Genomic DNA, 18,917 nt, shown 5'->3' with positions numbered 1-18,917 from the left:
TTTGGTGACCCCACCCCACCTTGGCCCCAAACCAGGCGCGCAGAGGGAGCAGCAGGGCACCACGGTGGGTCTCGCACTCTTTATAACGCTCCGCAGCCCCGGTCTGACCCCAGACCGCCCCTTGCCCATTGCTTGCGCCGGGACCCCCGCGCCCTGGAGGACGAGCCCCGACGTTTCCCTGATGCCAGAGGCCGCATCTGCTGCCCAGGCCGGTCTCCAGCGGCCCCCCAGCTCCCCCTGCAACTGCACCCCAGAGCCTCCTGGCCCCTCTGCACAGCAGGGGCCCCAGGCACACCAGGGAGAAGGGACCTGCTGCCCCGTGGAGAGGGGACTGGGACTGGCCAGGACCCTTCCCGCCAGGCAGGTTTTCCCCAGGGCTGGCGAAGGCAAAACTTCTGGCCCTGGACGGGAGCAGGAGCCCAGCCCCGGGGCTGCTTTTACAAGAGGAGTCTGGCACAGCAGGCTGGGGGTACATGCACACAGGCACCGGGGTGCCAGCATCCACACTGGCCCCGCAGCAGGGCGCTTGCTCCAGAAGCAGATGTGGGGGCGGGGTGGATGAGGCCCTGGGAGCTGGGCATGGGGGGCAAGCAGGAGCGGGGACACCCCTCCCCAACCTCCCCACTGGTCCCCGCCCCAGCCCCTCGGCACGACAGAGCACAGGTACCCAGCCCCGCACACATCCCTCCGTGCACACTGAGCCTGCGGGCAAGCAGCTGCCCATCCGTCAGCAGGCTGGGGCTCCCTGGTCCTGGCCCCCGCGGGCAGGGGAGCGCTCTGTCCGGGTCCCCGAGCCCCAGGCCGGGGTCAGCAGGATGCCGTGTCGCCGCTTCCTTCCGTCTCGGGGATGGGCTCCAGCGGGGTGCGTAGCCGGGAGGGCTCCGGCGAGGCCGAGCCGTTCCTGCCGATGCCGCAGGACTGTCCTGCGTTGTGGATCTGCCAGAGGTTGTCCAGCGCCTCAGCCTTGGCGTGCTTGAGGAGGTCAGCCTGGCCCTGTGCGGCGAGAGGGCATCAGGGGCCGGCCCCGGGGCTGTGCCACTCGGGCTGCCCGGATCCCCTGCATGGAGCGTGGGCTGCCCCGCCGGCCAGCACCTGGGATGGGGGCTCGCTGGCTGTGGGCACCGCCTGGACCCCCTGAATGGGTCCATGCCGTCCCCGGTGCTCACGGAGCATCCCCCGGGTGCGGGTCGGCAGGGCGAGGAGGGGGCCACGCAGCCCTCGCCCCTCACCTTCAGGACGGTGATGTTCCAGGCGAAGCTCTCCAGCGCTTTCTGCAGCTTGCGCCCCCGCAGCCCCTCCTTGGCCTCGATGCGGTGCAGTTCCTTGTGGAAGTCCATGCCTGCGCAGATGGAAGCATCGCTCAGCGGGCGCGGGGCCACCTGCATGAGGACGGCCGCTGCTCGCTATGGACAGGGACTGAGCCAGAGAGATGCCCTTCGCCCGGCACAGAGGTGCATGCTGGGTGGGCTCCCTGCTGCCCCAGCAGCCCCAAACCCACTCCGTGCTGGGAACGATGGGCCAACAGAGCCACCACCACCCCGGCATCGCGCTCGGCCCCAGCCCTTGGCGGTTTTGGGCCCCGGAGGCTGTGGGGTCAAGAAGGGCAGTCAGTACCCCAGGCAGAGGCATGGCTCTTGCACACTGTAGCTCAGCCAGGGGGGCTCAGAGCGGGGCCACCGGGCCCCCCCCACCGGAGTGCAGGCCCCCGCGCTGCGCACCGCGTGACGTCCTCGTGAGCGGGTGCTATATTTACCCCTCCTGACGCAGCACCGGCTCCGGGCCCACACGAGGGCTCCCACGCAAGCCTGCTCGCCCACACGTTGTCAATCAGCACGCCCCCAGCCCTGCACCCCCACCTGCAGCCGGCACCTCCCTGGACCCCGCAGCACCCACCAGCTGGGCACGGGCTGGACTGGCACCGCAGGGGCTTGTCCGCAGCGCAGCTGGGGCGAAAGCAGGGATGGGCAGCAGCCTGGGCACGGGAGTGGGGGTTGCAGCGCCCGAACTGCTGCCTCCCACCTCCTCGAGGGGCTGGGCAGAGGCAGCAGTGGTGGCCGCACACCCCAGAGCCCCTCTGCCCCACGACACCCCCCCCGCCAGCACAGCAGCAGGGCTCCCACAGCCAGAGGGGCACAGGAGGGCGCAGAGCCCACCTGTGCCCCGCACCCCAACCCTGCAGCCCGTGCCCGCCCGCCACTGCCGCTCTCCCCGGCGCTGGCAGCAGCGGCACAGCCAAAAGCCAAGAGCTCGGGGAGATTTCCGGGCTGCCGCGCAGGCTGGGAACAAACAGGGCTGCTGGCAGCAAGGCTGGTACCAGCTGGGGGTGGCAGAGCGGGGCCCCCTCCTTCCTCCCCAGCCCCTCCAGCTCCTGGCGGCTCGCCCAGCCCTGCAGGGAGCCCACATGAGCCCCGGGGCCAGCAGCCCCCGTGCAGCCAGGGGTGGCCGGGGTTATCCCTGGGGGGCCCCAGCCCGCAGAGGGGCCATGGAGCCATCGGTGCCTGGAGCAGGGCTGGGGGTCCCGGGCAGCCACTGGGGTGGGGGCAGGATGGGGGGAGAGGACCAGGGCAGGCAGGCGGCAGCACCTGCCTGTGTGGGTTCAGCCATGTGTCTTGGAAGTCGTAACATTCAGTTGCCACTTCTACCGTCAGCCCCAGTCTGTTATTTCTGGTGCTAATTATATTCTGGCGTTTGGCAGCTAATGACTCTTCCCCGGTTCCTCATCAGCCTCCTCCACTCCCCTCCCTCCCGCACAGCCCCTGCAGCCCACCTGCCCAGCACCCTGCCCCAGCGCAGGCAGCTCCACGCCCCAGCACCCCAGTAGCACCCGGCACCAGGCAGCCTCCCATGCCCACCCGGTGCTGCTGGGACATGGGAAAACCGCAGAGCCGGGCTCAGGGCCACCCCAGCTGGAAATCGCTCTCCCATGGCCGGCTGGCCCTGGCTGCTCTGCCGCTGAACTCCGGCCCTGGCACGCACCCGTCCGGGGTGCAGATACGCACGTCTCGCCCTCCGTCGCACACCACAGGCATGCAAGCGCACGGCCAAAAAAGCCGGCACGCTTGGCTGTGCCCACGCCCCGGTCCGGTGCCAGACCCCCCGAACCCAGCCCTGCGGGGACACATGCCCCCAGCCCAGTGCAGACACATGGCACCCCCACACCCGGCCCCCCAGGGACGTGCCCAGGTCTGCATCCCGGAGCATCGCTGGGGCTGGGCCTGCCCACCTGGGACCCACCTGCCTGCTGCGCCTGGATGAGCTTGCCGTACACTGCGTCGGCGGACTCGATCAGCGTCCGGCTCGTCTGGATCATCTGGGGAGAGGGGCGGCGTGAGGAGCTGGGCAGCCCCCCAGTCCCAAGCACCCCCCCAGCAGAGCAGATGAGGACAAGAGGCTGGGGCAGGGGCTGCCCCTCGCCCCAGCATGGTGGCTGAGGTCTGGCCCTCCTCGCCCCGCCACGCACAGCCAGGTGCGGTGTGACCAGCGCCTGGCCGGCGGCCAGGTCTCCCTCCAACACAAAGGAAGGAAGCAGCTCCGGCTGTGGCTATTAATGGGATTTCTCCCGCCAGGCGGGACCGCAGGACGCCCCGCCAGCCGGCCCTGGCATAGGGTGCAGGCAGCGCGGGCAGGGGGACGGGGCTGCGGGGTCCCAGGGCTCGTACCCAGCTGGGCAAGCCTGCGCCTCGACAAGACTCCTCCCTGGGCAGCCCCCCACACAGCCCCCCGCCAGTGTCTCCCTGCAGTGGGATGGGTGCAGCGAGCTCGGGGTCCCCCATCCTGGGCAGGGCGGTGGTCCCGGTGCCGCCAGCCCCACAGCTCATCCCCGTGAGGAGCCAAGCCCCGGCGGGACGGCGCTTACCGTCTCGTAGGCGGTGAGGACCTTGCGCAGCAGGTCCGGGATGGGGCCCTGGGCCTCCATGGGGGGGTACTGCTCTGCCAGGTTGAGGGTGACGCTGGGCGCGCTGTCGTTGTGCAGCAGCCATGCGGCCACCGTCAGGATGCACTGCTTCATGTTGGCGGCGGGCGTCAGCCCACACAGCTCCTTGAAGGAGACCAGCGCGTTCTGTGGGCAGAGACCAGCGTCAGGGGCTCAGCCTGGGAGGGCCCCCAAGAGCCCCCCTGCCGGGAACATCCCCGTTTCCCCCGGCTCTCTGCTCCAGATGAAGCTCCTCGCCCGCGTACCCAGGAAGGGGGGGGACACCCAGGCTCCCCACCGTCCGTGGTCCGGCCCCATCCTCCCCCGCAGAAACCAGGTCCCCCGGTGCCTCCACAGGGTCCGTACCTGCACGTTCTCCCGCAGGTCAGTGGCCTCCCGCAGTGGCTGGGTGGCTGTCCGGAAGACCTCATCGATGGCCTTGATGCCGGTGGCCTTGGTGGAGGTGTACTCCCGCACCCGGCGGCCCCGGCGCCCCGCCAGCCCCCGGCGGTGCCCCTTGCCCCCGCCGCGGCGGTCGGTGATGGCCACGTGCACGAAGAGGGTGGCGTGGGGCAGGGGCTCCCCGGCCAGGGACTGGAGGGGGACATGGCGGTAGCCTGGCTGCAGGCACTCGAAGGGGATGGTGTACTGGGCGATGAACTCGTCCCCGATGTAGTCGTCGTCCAGCACGACAAAGCGCAGGACGGCCAGCTCCGGCAGGTTGATCTGGAACTCCAGGCTCTCGTCGAAGACAGGGTTGTCCCCGCTCTGCAGGGCCGTCTTGGTGCGGTGCTCGGCGCAGTCGGCCGGGATGCCGTGGATCTCGGCGCAGACATAGGGCTCCACCACCTCCCCCTTGGCCCCCGAGCCCTTGGGCTTGGGCAGGTTCTGCCCACTGATGACCTTGAGGTGCAGGAGCTGGGCAGGCACCCCGGGCAAGGAGTCCTTGGCGTTGGCACTGAAGTAGGAGACCTCCTCCCGCATGATGGCGGGGCGGAGGACGTAGCCGCAGGCCCCGTTCTGCCGGAACCAGCCTGTGTTCAGGTCCATCATGAGCCCTGGCGTCTGGTAGTTCATGGCCACCATCTGGCAGCCGCACTTCCAGAAGTCCTGGGGGTTCATGTTGCTGGCGTCGATGCGCATGGGGCTGGGGTAGACGCGGGAGAGGAACCGCTTGTTGTAGCTCACCAGCTCGGCCGGGCACTCGTTGGTGAAGCGTCCCGCCTCCACCTCGCTGAAGGAACACATCTCCCAGTAGCGCTGCCCACGCCGCGAGCTCTCGAAGTCCTGGAAGGGGACAGCCTGGCAGAGGCTCACCAGCTCCGAGAGCTCCCGGCTGAGGCGCACCCGCCGTGGGCCACCTCCCTCTGGCGTCTCCCGGTCCTCCTGGCCCAGCCGCCGTGCCAGCTCCCAGCCTTCCTCCTCATCCGACACCTCCCCCTCGCTGTCCTCGCAGCCGGGCGGCAGCTTCTTGCCCTTGATGAGGATGCGGCCCTTGAGCTGCTCTGGAGAGGGCAGGTAGGACGCGGCAGGGTTGGGGGGCTCCAGGTACAGCTTCTCCCCCAGCGTCTTGCGCAGGCACTGGGCGGCGAGGCGCTGCTGGGCGGCCGAGCAGCGCACCACCAGGCAGAGGATGAGGGGGTAGGCAGAGGCGGCGAAGGCGTGCTGGTCGATCAGCCCCACCACGGCGCGGAAGGGCACGCAGGAGGCGGCCGAGGGGCTGGTGTAGACCACGGGCTCGCCCTCGGGGCCGTCCCACAGCACCAGCTCGATGCTGCGGCAGCCCAGGCCCAGGGCACTGATGTAGCCGCTGATGTCCGAGCGGCCCCAGAAGTTGTCCTCCAGCGGGCAGGCGCTGTGGGCAGAGCTGATGTAGTAGTGGGAGAGGGGCTGCGCCATGTCCTGGCACACCTTGCGGTGCTGCGGGTCGAAGATGGAGCAGTCGGCGGAGAGCAGGTAGCGCGTGAAGCCGTCGATGGCCAGGTAGCCCTTCTCCCGGCCCTCCTTGGAGGGCTCGTACTTGCCAACGATCTCCAAGCACTTCTCCTCCGTCACCCCCTCCATGCCCTGCTCCACCTCCAGGAACATCAGCAGGTCCTTCAGACCCAGGTACTCCTTGTTGCTGGAGAACTGCACCAGCAGGAAGAAGATCTCGGGGCGGGTGCAGAGCTCGCAGTACACCTCCACGAAGAGGTCGCAGGCCACCTCTGCACCAGGACGCTCGCTGGCCTTCTGCAGCTCCTTGAACTTCAGCTCGATGGTGGAGGTCTTCATGCCCGGGTTGAGCGCTTTGATCAGCTGCACGGCCCGGGACACAGGGATGCGGCCAGACTTCTCCAGGTCAGCAAGGTCAAAGACGGAGGAGATCCAGGAGGTCCGGAGGCTGGGGTGGCTGGTCCCGGGTGCCTCGGGGGTGTGCTTCCCATAGGACACCAGGTACCGGAGCCCCATCACCCAGGCGCTCACCACATCGGCCGAGCTGGCCACCAGGTCCAGGGACTCATAGTTGTCTCCATAGATGATGGAGAAGGCGCACTCATCTGGGAACTGGTCGGAGAGGCCATTGCTGCGCAGGACAGGCGTCTTCTTGCCCACGCGCACCTCTTTGACCGACTTGATCTCGATCTTGGCCTTCTCCGAGTCCTTCTTGGAGGGCTCCCAGCGCACGGAGCGCATGTCAGCGTCCAGCACGAAGAAGCGGCTGTACATGCGGGAGTTGGAGCGCACCTTCTTCAGCTCGCAGCCCTCCAGCATGAAGGAGATGCAGGCAGCCGTGCTGTTGATCTTGCGGTCGTTGGGCATGGTGCTGAAGGACACCGTCTTCTTCTTCTGTGGCGGCCGCTGCCGGGAGCCATCCTGCCAAGGTGGGAGAAGGGGCCACAGCCGTCAGGGACGGGGCCGGCAGCACGCACCCTGCCAGCTCCCAGTGCCCTCCTGCCGCACACTGTCCCCACCCCAGCCCCGATGCACAGTGCAGCACCCCAGGGTGTCCCAGTGCCACGCAAAGCCCAGTCCGCCCTGGTCCGACCCTCTCCCCGGAGGCTGGGAGCTGGCTCCAGCCCTGGCCTCCCCCACAGCTCGCTGCCTGGCTTATTTTAACTCTGCTTTCCTTCCTTCCTTCCTTCCTGCTCCCGGCCCTGAGCCGGATCCTTCCCCACTGCTCGCTCACTGTTGGAGGCACGGCCATGCACAGGCAGCCCAGCAGTCCCCGTCTCCCCAGCCTGGGGACACCGGAGGAAAACAGGCGCCCAGCAGGACCAGGCTGTGCCCACAGCGGCCCCATCCCTGCAGAGAGGCACACGCCATGGCCCCTCATGCCTTCCCCTGCACCCCAGGCATCGACCCTGGGCACCAGGGTGCAAGGATGCCTGGGGTGCCCCGAGGCGATGCCCGGGCAGAGCTGCTCCTGGGGGCCCCCAGCCAGACCCCCCCACTCTGTCTGCTGGGGAGCGGCGCAGGACGGCCACCTGCAAGTGCCACGCGCTGGGGACGAGCACGGCCCGCGGCCCGGTCCCGCAGAGCCCGTGGCTGCTGCTGCCTGGATGGGGTCACAGTGGGTCCGGGCTGTCTGCTGCCTGCACCCCATGCCTGCACTCTGCCCGTACGCCTGCGCCAGCCCTGGCCCTCGGCAGGGAAGGAGGACCCTGCTGCCAAGGGGCTGGAGCGGGCAAGGGATGAGGGGGAACAGCAGGGCCAGGAGCATATTATGGGATGGATTTCATTAAGTAGTGCAGCAGGAGCAGATTTAATCCACTCCTTCAAGATTATGGTGAGTCACCTCTAATCTGGTGGTGTCTCCGGCAGAGGCAGGTCCTGCCCAGCTGCCCAAGTTGGGGGCGAGGGGTTGTCCCCTCTGGTGCCCCAAGAGCGTCCACACCTCCTGGACAGGGCTGCCGCAGAGCGGGCGGGCACATCCCCATACCTGACCCCAAAGGGTCTGGATCTGCCCTTGTGGGGCCAGGCAGCCCCAGCCCAAGGGTAATTGGGACGGGTGATGCAGGCAGCTGGCCAGCTCCCCCGGGGGTGCCCAGGACACAAAGTCACGGGGAAGGGGGAACTGGCCCCAGCCCTCAGCCCCACGTCAGAGCCAGCTGGATCCTGCTGTCCCAGAGATGCCTTCCCGGGTAAGGGGGCAGTCGGCGGGCAGCAGCACCATTCCTCCGCAGCCTCGCTGCCCGCTGGCAATGGCAGATGCCGCTCAGCCTGGCACAGGGGCTATTTCCCCCAGCTGGGATGCAGGAGCTGTTTGCATCCTCTCACTGCCAGATTGCTCCGGGGAGCCGGCTGAGTGCCAGGACCCTGCCTCCGTGCCAGCCAGCTCCCGGGGGGTGTCCCCTGCTCAGACGGCTCCCGGGCCCCCCAGCCAGCAGCAGCTGCCCCTCCCCTCTGCAGCCTCCCTGGGCAGCAGGGTGGTGATGCACAGCATCCCCCGGAGCCTCACCATCCAGCTGGGACAATCACCCCTAGGGCTGAGCCAGGGACCCGGCTGCCGGGGGCCACCGTGCAGGACCCCAGCCAGCCTCAGTCGGCAGGGGGGGGCTCAGCGACAGGTCACCCCATCGTCCAGCCCCATGGGGAAGGACTCGCTGCTGGCAGAGCTGCCGGGACACTTCCTGCAAGCAGCAATCTGAGCGCCCCACTGATGGGCAGCCCTGGCCCTCACCCCATGATGGGGCGATGGCCGGCACCGAGCGCGGCCCCCTCCTGCCCCAGGCAGGACCCTCACACCTCTGCGGACCCGTACCCCGCCCCGGCACACCCCACCCTGGGTGGCTCTGCACCGGGCCCCAGAGCCGAAAACAGGAAATCCATCCGGAAAGGAAACACGGGCGGGGGGCCTGTGTGCACCCAGCGCCCAGGGACCTGCCTCCAGCTGCACCCACCGCAGGCAGCCAGACCCACCCCTACGGCACCAGCCCCGTTGGGTCCCGTGCCACCCCGGCTCAGGGCAAAAACCTGAATGCCCTCCCTGCATCCCCCCCGTCTCCCCAGACTTGGGAAGGAGCGGAGGTGCCTGCTGCAGTGCTTTGGGGTGCAGATGCACGGCACAGACCTGAGAGTGGCCCGTGGCACACGAGCTCTGCTCTCTCCAATTGCACAGGTGAACCTTGGCAGGCGCTGCTGTCACCCCGTTCCAGGAGCTCCCAGCCCTTGCTGCCTCCGAACGTGTTTGCAGCCAGCGAGCCGGTGGCAGCAGCTGCATGGGGCCTCCTGCCTGCAGCCGCCTGCCAGCTTCTCACCCCGACCTGGGGACTGGCAGGGAAAAGCTGCTGCTCCCTGGCAGCCCCTTACACAGGCGCTTTCCAGGCAGGCTTTGACCCTGGGGACACCCCACTAAGTGCTCCAGGAGGTGCGGGCAGGAGTGGTGCAGGCAGCCGGGCTGCAGAGCTCCATAAGGGGATAAGTAGGCCAGCAGCGGAGGCGGGAGGACGGGGCGCCCATGGCCACGGGAGCACAGAGCATCCCCAGCCACAGGGCAGGGCTCCGGCAGGAGCAGGGCATCCCACTCGCTGTGCCGCCAAGCTGGCAGCAAGCAGGCAGGGCTCTTGCCAGCGCTGCCACACACATCGCACCCACATAGCCCGGCTCTGCAGAGGGAAGACACGCCGACCATGATGCCAATGCCAACCACGATGCCAATGGCGAGCGCGGGCATCTGGCTGGGCACAGAGGGCACGTCCGAACCCAGCTGCCCGCACCCTGCCCAGCTCTGCAGCATGTGCTAAGCACCTCTTCAGCCAATTACCTCCCATGATTAGTGCCCTGGCAAGCGCAGCAGCCCTAATCCCAGCCGCCACGTGACTGCTGTTGTTACCCGGCCAAGCAACCCGCTCCCAAGCGCAGGGATGGGGAAGGGCCCATCGGCCACCCCTCCCTTCCCGTTATCCCCCGAGGCCTGGCCGGGGGGGTCCCTGCCGCACAGCAGCTCGTGACGGCAGGAGACAGAGGAACTGAAAGCCTCTGGGGCTGAGGCATCTCGGCCCAACCGCGGCTCTGCTGCCCCGGCAGCAGAACCCCTCTCCTGGCCATGGGGCGTGCGGTGGGGACGCGTTTCACCCAGGGGACAGGGCTGTCCCCCAGCGTGGCTGTGATGTGACTCAACCGCAGCTGGTTTCCCCAGGTCCTGGGTCTTCCCACCGCCCCCATCCCAGGCTGGGCAGCATGAGCAAGGGTGCAGGCAGGCAGCAGCAGCCAGCAGCACCGGAGCGGAGGCAGTGGGAGGCCAGGCACAGCCAGGGCTTTTATACCATCATTTGTTCCCTGCCAAGATAGCGAGTGACACATCCACTCCCTGCCGCACCAGCTGCCGCTACCCAGCGAGGGGCCGTGGAGCCGGAGCCTGGAGCAGAGGCACCGCACAGCTCCTGGGGCTGGCACGGGATGGAGATGGGGAGAAGGGGATAGGACAACGGGGCACTGGGGAAGGGTCACCTCCTGCAAGCAGGGAGGGACAGATCCAGTACTCCCCCAGTCCCTCTCCAGCATCCTCCGAGCCCACCGGACCTCCAGCCCCCTGGGAGGTCCAACCTGGAGCTTCCAACCTGGGAAGAAAGCAGGGAAGCAGGTCCTCTAGCCAGGGCAGGGGGAGGCCGCATGGGGCCAGCTCTGCTGCCGCCCAGCATGGCCGGCCCCAAGCTCCCCCTGCCCCAGCACAGCCGGTGAGTCTCACTTTCAGATTCACTCCTCCAGCCTTTTCTGGAAATCCCAAAAAATAACAGAGCCGGCAGCTCTTCCCACATGTTCCTCCACTTCGTCAGCAGCCAGCCCCTGCCTAGCCTGCTGCCCCACTGCCCGCAGCTCGTTTGTGCCCTCGCTCCAAGCTGTAGCTGGGCTTATGGCACTGGGCCCCCTCCCTGCCCCACAACCCCCGTACCTGCACCATGGCCAAGCAGCGGGCACAGCCCCTGACTCCCACCCACCACCATGGAGGGGGACAGCGAAGCTGCTGCAGAGCCCACAGCAGAGGAACAGCCTCAGCATCCCCCAGGGATTTGTGGTTGGGCAGCTGCTCCCCAGCTCCTGCTGGGGCTGATTGGGTCCCAGACCTGCTAGGGATCCCCATGGACCCTCTCCCCAGCCCCTGTGCAGAGCTGGTCCAAGCCGATCCCCCAGCGGGGAGGGCCTGGGCACAGAGGGGTCTCAGCCGGTGGTGCTGGAGGGGCTGGTGGGGGACAGGAGGAACCTGCTCTGTCCTCTGTCCCTGCTCAGGCACAGGAGAGCTGCGCTGGGAAGCAGCAGGACCGCTCGCTGCCTCTGAACAGGCGAGGGCAGGAGGAGCACAGTGTGGGCAGGAGCACGGTGTGGGCAGCCGGTGCCCACACGGTCCCACAGGCAGCATGTCTGCCCACCGTCCCTTGCCTGCCAGTCTCAGCCCATGGAGTGGCTCAGCACAGTCAGGGTCCTGGGGCACAGACAGGCTCAGCCTGGGGAACTCACAGCTGCAGGATTTGGGACCTATAGCCCTCCAGCACCAGGGCAGGATCAGGCTCTGGATGGACTTGGAGATGCATGATGGATCAGCACAGGCTGGGGACACCGTCCACCTCTGACCTCCTCCAGCACCAGCACCCTCCCCTACCAGCACTGGCCCTGGGCCACCCGACCTTCACGTGAGGCCAAATCCCACAGTGACGCATGGCCGTGACAGGGGATGCACCCAGCCTGGGGGCAAGTGAGAGGTTCACCTTCAGCCCACTCTGCCCATGGCCAGTCCCTGGGCAGAGAGCGGTGAGGAGGTGTGCTGTCTAGACCCGGGAGGAACAAGAGACCCTGGCGAGGTCCCCAGGGAAACTGTGCACAGCCAGCGCACTGGCCTCTGGCTGCACAGGAGCACCAGGAGGTCTCCTTGCCATCACCATGTGGGGCACAGCCCTGCCACTCCTGCAACAGTTTGCTGCGGGAGCCCAGGCGGGCACGGGCAGGGGCACAGGGTCTCTCCAGCCACCCTGAGGAGGGGCCGACACCTCTGCCCAGAGGACTGGGTCCGGGGGGCAGAAGGCCAGGGCTGGGCCAGCACGACGGGAACAGCCCCCACACAGGTTATATTAATAGCACTGGAGCAATCCCAGCTTAAAATAGGTTGCCAGGAGTGGAGAGGCGGGTCCCGAGCGGACGCGACCTATTGTGTCAGCGAGCACCACCGGCCTAAGTGCAATTAGGTGGGCTCATTTAGGAAAGCACGCATGTGTCCACTGCCCACTCGCGTGGGAGACCCCCAGAGACCCTCCCTGGCTCACGGCCCCGCCAGTACCCCTGCCCGGCCACGGCACGGCTCCAGGGAGGTGTCAGTCAGGAGCCGGTCAGGCTCGGCCCAAGGCTCAGCGACTTTGCAGGAGGGAGCACGAGAAAACGGAAGGTGCTCGGGAGCCAGGAGCAGGCGTCTCCTCACCGGCACCCATGGGTGCCCTGAGCAGGACGGGGCGATGCTCCGCTGTGACTCCCACGGCAGGAGCAGCGTGGCCGTGCAGGGGACCCACGGGAAGAGCGGCGGCTGGACGGGGCAATCCGCGGCCACGCAGAGAGGACAGGCCTGGCCCACAGCGCACGAAGCCCGAGCCAGGCTTTGCCCTTGGGGACCCACGGTGCCGGGCGGGGCGAGGGGACGCCGGGCCAGCCACCCGGAGAGCCCGGTGCCGCGGGCAGGGGGCAAACCCCGCGCACGGTGGGGCAGGCAACCCCCGGGCACCGAACCCGGAGGTGGGGGGGGGGCCGCAGCTGCCCCACGGCTCTGCAAACCCGCCCCACGGGCGCAGGCAGCGGCCGGCCGGGCGCGGCGGGAGCCCGGGGGGGGGGGGCGGCGGGCATCGCGGGCTGGCGGGGCCGGTGCCCGCCGGCTCCGGGACCGGGGGACGCGCAGCTCCCGCGGAGGGGGCACGGCCCGGCCCCCCCCCCCGAGCCCTGCGCAGGTGCCGGGCGGCGCCGGTCCCGGGGGGCCCCGGAGCCCGCTCCGGGGCGGGGAGGGGAGGGCGGGAGGGGCCGGACCGGGGTGCGGGGCTCTCACCTTCATGATGCTGGCCCGGGGCGCGGCGGGCGCGGGGCTCCGCTCCGCCGAGTCCTCGCGGCTGCTGCTGCCCGAGCCCGAGCCGGGGCTGCCACCGCCGCCGCCGCCGCCGCCGCCGCGGGGCCCGTTGGGCAGCGGCGCGGCGGGGCGGGGCGAGCCCGGCGGCGGGGCGCCCCGGGGCCCCTCCGCCATCCCCCGCGGCCTCAGGGCAGCGGCCGCCGCGGGGCCCCGGGCGCCCCCGGAGCCTGCGCCCGCCGCCGCTGCGGGCTCAGTGGCGGAGCGGGCGGGAGGCGGCGCGGCCGGGAGGAGGGGACGGGCCGGGCCGGGGGCGGGGACGCGGCCGGGGACGGGGACGGGGATGGGGACGGCGCGCCCCCCCCGCCCCGGGCCGCAACGGCGGAGAGCGGGGACGGGCACCGGGCACCCCCCGCCGCCGGGGCCCCCCCCGGCCTCCGCCCAGCGCCGCAGCGCCCGGGCCCGGCGGCCGCCCCATGCCGGTGGTGGGACCCCGGCCAAGCCCGCACCCTGCAGCCGGGCACCCCCACCCGGCCCACGCCCTGCAGCCTGGTACCCGAAACGAGCCTGCACCCTGCAGCCTGGCACCCAAACCCGGCCCACACCCTGCAGCCTGGCACCCTGCAGCCTGGCACCCAAAACAAGCCTGCACCCTGCAGCCTGCCACTCAAATCGACCTTGCACCCTGCAGCCCGACACCCAAACCGAGCCTGGACCCCGCAGCCTGGCCCTGGCCAGCGGGGCACACACCACACCCCCCCACACACCAAGCCTGCAGCCTCCAGCGGGGTCAGCGCCCAGGCAGGGGCAGGGGGCAACTACAGCTGCCAGGTGAAGCCCTGGGCCAGCGCAGCTCTCCCGGCCGGGGGGCTCGAGGCTTTTTCTGGGGCGCCGGGTCACTGCCAGGCCCCTGGGAAGGGCTGTGCTCGCCCGGGGTGCAGGCACCTGCGTGGCGTGCGTGGCACGGGCGGCGGGCCCAGCAGCCCCCCGGGGTCTCTGGGCTGGATCCAGTTGCATGGGTCTCTGCCAGCACAGGGCTGCTCGGGAGCCCCCCCACGGACCCCCCCCAAGCCCAGCTTCATGACCCCGGCCTTTATCCAGCCACCACTAAACCCCAGCCTATACCATGCCAGGGCCAGGCACCCCCAATGCCAGCTGGCCCAGCACCCGTGTCCCCACCGTGCCAGCAGCTCATGCTCCCCCCCCCAGGCATCCCCCTCCCAGCTGCAGACACCCCACCAGCTGCAGGCACTGCTTCTCCCCTACTTGCACCAGGAATTTTGCTCCAGGCTATTTTTCTGGCAGGGATGGGGGGAAGGGGCCTTAGCCCGGTTTCCATCCCTGGCAGAGGTTTTGTCTGCACCGGGGCGGATGCTTTGTGTGGATCTTGTTCAAGCCATTGTCTTCTGCCAGCGGCCTGGCTTGCCCCCACCCTGGGCAGCAGCTGCCCACACAGCAGGTTCCCCAAGCACCGTGGCTCACTAGCCCTCAAAATAAACCTCAACAAGCAGGAGGGGAAAAGACCAGTCCCTCCCGCCTGGTACATTCATGCCTCAAAGACACAAATGGCCAGACGCTCCCAGAACCCCAGCCAGATGCTGAACTGGTTAAATATTCATGGCTGCCCCTTCCCCAGGACCCCGAGGAAATTACAGCAACTTCTCAACTACCAGAGCAGTCAGGGCTGTCATCAAGAAATGTCTTTAATGAGGATTAAAAATAATAGTATTTTTTAATAGTATTAAAATAGTATTAAAAAAATCAACCCCGGAGCGCTCCCTTTATTTATTTTTGAGAGGTAATCCTCCTTTATTTTGCTTCTGTTTTTTTAAACATTAAAAGCAGCCCTTGCTGGAGCTTATTGTTTCCTAAACCAGCGGATGTGCACTGGAGCCCAGCAGGGAGGCTGCTCCGCAGAAGCTGGCACCTGCCACCACTGGCCACCCTGTGCCCTGCCTGCAGTGTCCCTGCCCGCGGTGTCCCTGCCAGGGGACAAAATGCCACAGGGCCCCAGAGCTCAGCACAGGGATGAGCTGAGCTCCTGCATGGGCCTGAAGCTCCACAGCTCCTCCTGCTCCTGGGGAGGTTTTCCGCTGTCCCCCCCACACCAGCCATGGGCTGTAATGGCTGAAGCATCCCTCAGGTAAGGCATAGGCACCCACTCTGCTGTGGCTGCCTGCAGGCACTGCCAAGGCACTCAGCAGAGTGGGGCGAGCCGTGGCCACTGGCAGCTGGACCCAGCTGCCCCCGTGACACTCACAAGTGCCCGCGGTCCCACCCTGCACCCACAACAGCCTGGCGAAGGGCCAGGTCTGCTAGCAAGTGCCTGGGGCTGGTGCCGGGGTTGGGGTGTGCTGCACGTCCTGCTCCATCCCTGCGGGCAGCACCGACCGCGATGCCCACCGGTGCCCGGCACTTGCTGCCACTGCGGAGCAGGGGCACAGCCGAGCTCGCCAATTCCATCCTCTCCGCTCAGCCAAACCCTCCGGGGCTGGGCACCCTCGCCCCCCACCAGGGACTCGGCCCCGCTCCGTCCCCAGCGGGCGCACGCCAAGCGAACCCCAGGGGCGGGAGGGCTGCGGGTCCCCCGGGCTGCCCTAGGAGATGACGGTGCTCTGGATGAGCTGCAGCAGCCGCTCCTCCCGCAGGACCCTGGGCATGGGGAGGGGGGAGCCCAGCGCCTCCCGCAGCCGGGCAAAGCCCCCGACCCCCACCAGGTGCAGGCGCAGGGGCCCGATGCTGCCCTTGAAGCGGAAGGACTTATAGATGGGGAAATCCTCCTGGAGACACTGATCCAGCTGCAGAGAGAGGGCAGGCTGCCCGCGCCGGTCCGACACCGGCCGTCCCAGCCCAGCCGCCACCGCCGTGCCCGGGGCCCCGCCGGCGGCTGCAGCTCCCGCCCCGGGCAGGGCCGGGCTCTGCCCGTGCCCCCCAGCCATCCCCCCCCAGCCCCCGCAGCGAAGCATCTCGGCAGCGCAGAGGCTGCCGGGCCAGCACCGCCACCGCGTGGCTGCGGCCACCCCGCCGCCTCGCCCGCTCGGCTGGCAGGGTGCAGGCAGCGGGTGCAGGCAGCGGGTGCAGGCAGCGGGCCCTGCCTGCCTGCGGGGGCCTGCCCCGGAGCAGAGCCCGCGTCCCTCTCACCTTGTAGCGCTGCCCCTCCGACAGGTCCCGCAGGCCCCGCAGCTCCACGAACACCTCGTAGTGGGGGGCGCAGGCCCCCGAGGAGGCGCCTGCAGCGGCACCGGCGAGCACGTTAAAGCCACCCATGGCCCCCAGCCCCACCGGGCGCAGGCAACCCAGGGCTGAGCAGGGTGCAGGAGGGCCGGCAGAGCTCCGGGCAGCGCTGGCCACGCTTTTGGGGGGACTCGGGCAGCTCTGCGGGGGACTCACCCAGCAGGGCACTCTCCACGCAGACGTAGTCAACCAGGCGAGCGCCTGGCCACATGCCCACGGCGCGGCACAGGCTCCGGTAGAACCGCTCCTCGGGGATGCTCTCGCCCCGCACACTCAGGGCCTGGCTCTCCCTGTGGTGCAGGGGGCTGGGGTGGGTGCCCTGTGCCAGGGGTGCCACTGGCACCATCCCATCCAGATCCTGCCCAGCACAGGGCCCCCCACACAGCCCCCCAAGGTGAGGGGTGGGAGCTGGGGTGTCCTCACCTGCGCACGGGCTCCACCATGGGACACTGCTTGTGGAAGCCAGTCACCCTCAGCACCTCCCCGGCACGGCACCTGCGTGGGCAGGGGGACCATGAGGGGGGCCAGTGCCAGGCACATGGGGCTGGGGCAGATGTGCCCCCCAGACCACCGCAGCAGCGAGGAGGCACCTGTATTCTCCCGGCCAGGCCGTCAGGACCAGCCCATACTCGCGTCCCTCCCAGAGCTCGCCCAGCAGCACCGTCCGTGGCTCCTCCTCGGCTGGGCAGGGCAGGAACTCATAGAAAGCCCAGTCAGGGCACAGCAGGAATCGGGGCACTGGCTCCTCTGGCCACAGGTTCACACCAAGCAGGGCTGGGCAGAGGGCAGCGTGTGTCAGCATGAGCCCCCCCAGACCCTTCCATCTCTGCCCACGCAGCCTCACCCCCCTCCAAGGGGGAACTTCTCAGCCAGTGCCAGGACAGAGCCGTTTTTGGAGAGCAGGCAGGTCTCCAGGGAGGGATGTGGCACAGAGATGCACCCATGCCTGCAGGGGCAGGGGGAGTTTGTGCTGCTGTACAGCAGCAGTTCCCCCCGTGCACCCAGGCCAGACCATGGGGACAGCCCCACGCCGGGGACACTCACCTCCTGCCGCCCAGTAGAAGGGGCAGTAGAACGGCAGCCCCTTGCAGTCGGCCTGGCGGAGGGCGTCGCAGTAGAGCTGCTCCGTGCCGTGTGCCGTCCCCACCACCACCACCTCCAGCTGCGGCCACAGGCGCTGCACAATGCCCTCGAAGCCGCGGGCGCACTCAGCCCGGAGCTCGGCCGCCCGGGCAGCGTTGGGGGCCAGCAGCGCCTGCAGCCGGCCCCGCGCATCCTCGGGCAGCCCGGGCTGGGGGCTCAGCCTGCCCAGCGCCAGGTCCTGGGCCAGCTCAGGCCAGCCGGCGCGCAGGGCTGCCAGCGCGTCGTGCAGCTCGGCGGCCAGCCCGGCCTCCAGCACCCGCAGGGCACGCGCCTGAAGGGCAAAGAGCAGCTGCACCCGCAGAGCGGCGGCCCGCGAGGGCAGGGCGCCCGCCTCGGCCGGGGTGCAGTACAGGGTGGGCAGGGGCCAGCCCGCCGGGGCGCGGGGGCGGCCGGGCGCCCAGGAGAGCAGGGCCGTGCCCCGGGGGGCCAGGGCCTGCGGGAAGGCGGTGCGGAGGGCATCCAGGTAGAGCAGGGACCCCTGCGCGGGGAGAGGTGGGGGTCAGGTGGGGCAGACCCGGGCGGAGGTGCAGTGGGGTGCCCGTGGGGTGCCCGTGCCTCCCCTCCCTGCCCCGTCGCCCCCCCCCCCCCCGTACCTGCAGAGGGGGGTCGGTGCCCCAGCAGCTGCGGAGCAGAGCCCAGGGGCGCAGCGGGGGGACCTGCCCCCCCGGCGCCCCTTCGGGGCAGTTCTGTCCCAGGGGGTGACGCTCCCGGAAAGCCTCCGAGCCTGCCGAGAGAGGCGCGGGCTGAGCGGGGCGACCCCCGGGACACCCGCCACCCCCCCCCCATCCCCGCCGCCCCCCCCCTCTCACCGCGCTCCGTGCCGGCGGGCAGCAGCCGCCGCAGCCGCCGCTCCTGGCTGAGCCGCACCTCGCTGCCCAGCAGCTCCAGCCGCCGCCGGTACCAGCCCGCGGCCCGGCGCAGCGCGGAGCGGGACAGCCGGTGCCGCAGCGCGGGGGCGGCGGGCAGCGCCACGGCCACGGCCACCGCCACGGCTACGGCCACCGCCACCGCCACGGCCACCGCCGGCAGCATCCCGGGGCGCCCGCCGCCGCCGCCGAGCAAGGCCCCGGGACCCCCCCCGCGGCTATTCCGCCTCCGGCAGAAATGACGGGGAATGACCGCGACCGGCGCCGCCTCCCCCCCCCGTCAGCTCCGCCTTTATTTTTATTTTCATTTTCTCACTTCTGCCAACAACCCGACGCGGCCCCGCCCCCCCCGCCCAGCGGAGAATTAAAGCGCAATTAAAACCCGAGAGCAAGCCCCCGCCGTTCTTCACGCCTCGGCAAAAGCAAGCTCCTTCTTCTAAAAAAATAGTGTAAGTTGTCTGGTTTGCTTTGTTTTTCCCCGGGAAAACGTCCCCAGCCTCTGGGCCCCAGCTGCACCCTCCCGGCCGCCCCCCCCGCTGCCCGGGCACACTCTCAGGACCCGGGGGCTGCAGGTGGAGGCCCAGCCCCCTGCACTGGGGAAGGGACATGGGGACACGTACCCCAACCCTGCACCAGGCCACCACTCACCTGCTGTGTGTCACCCAGAGCTTGGGGAACACGGGGCCACCCGTGTCCCCCACCACCCCTGGCCCCAGGGGCTCCTCCCCCCCCAGGGCAGGGACCT

General features: G+C 69.5%; 2 protein-coding genes across 3 annotated transcripts; both read right to left on the bottom strand.

Moving 5' to 3' along the window:
• Window positions 1-64: 64 nt before the first annotated feature.
• On the bottom strand, window positions 65-13,121 carry LOC138685917 (inactive phospholipase C-like protein 2). 2 transcript variants are annotated; one of them, XM_069786299.1, is made up of 6 exons: window positions 12,915-13,121; window positions 4,280-6,769; window positions 3,857-4,060; window positions 3,235-3,310; window positions 1,230-1,339; window positions 65-993 (listed from the first exon to the last, which is right to left on the bottom strand). In XM_069786299.1, the coding sequence occupies exons 1-6, from the start codon at window positions 13,104-13,106 to the stop codon at window positions 808-810; spliced, it is 3,258 nt and encodes a 1,085-aa protein (XP_069642400.1). In that variant the 5' UTR covers window positions 13,107-13,121; the 3' UTR covers window positions 65-807. The 2 variants fall into 2 exon arrangements, with proteins under 2 accessions (XP_069642400.1, XP_069642399.1); XM_069786298.1 differs by lacking the exon at window positions 12,915-13,121 and adding an exon at window positions 7,083-7,514.
• A 1,559-nt stretch (window positions 13,122-14,680) lies between these two features.
• Window positions 14,681-18,402, bottom strand: GHDC (GH3 domain containing). The gene is made up of 8 exons (XM_069786297.1): window positions 18,116-18,402; window positions 17,900-18,030; window positions 17,208-17,784; window positions 16,754-16,937; window positions 16,587-16,658; window positions 16,320-16,453; window positions 16,071-16,159; window positions 14,681-15,727 (listed from the first exon to the last, which is right to left on the bottom strand). Exons 1-8 carry the CDS (start codon window positions 18,336-18,338, stop codon window positions 15,527-15,529), a joined length of 1,611 nt encoding a protein of 536 aa, XP_069642398.1. The 5' UTR covers window positions 18,339-18,402; the 3' UTR covers window positions 14,681-15,526.
• Window positions 18,403-18,917: the final 515 nt, after the last annotated feature.

This window comes from Haliaeetus albicilla, chromosome 7 (genome assembly GCF_947461875.1).
Source record: "Haliaeetus albicilla chromosome 7, bHalAlb1.1, whole genome shotgun sequence".
NCBI classification, from domain to species: domain Eukaryota; kingdom Metazoa; phylum Chordata; class Aves; order Accipitriformes; family Accipitridae; genus Haliaeetus; species Haliaeetus albicilla.
This window is presented reverse-complemented; position numbering and strand designations above follow the sequence as displayed.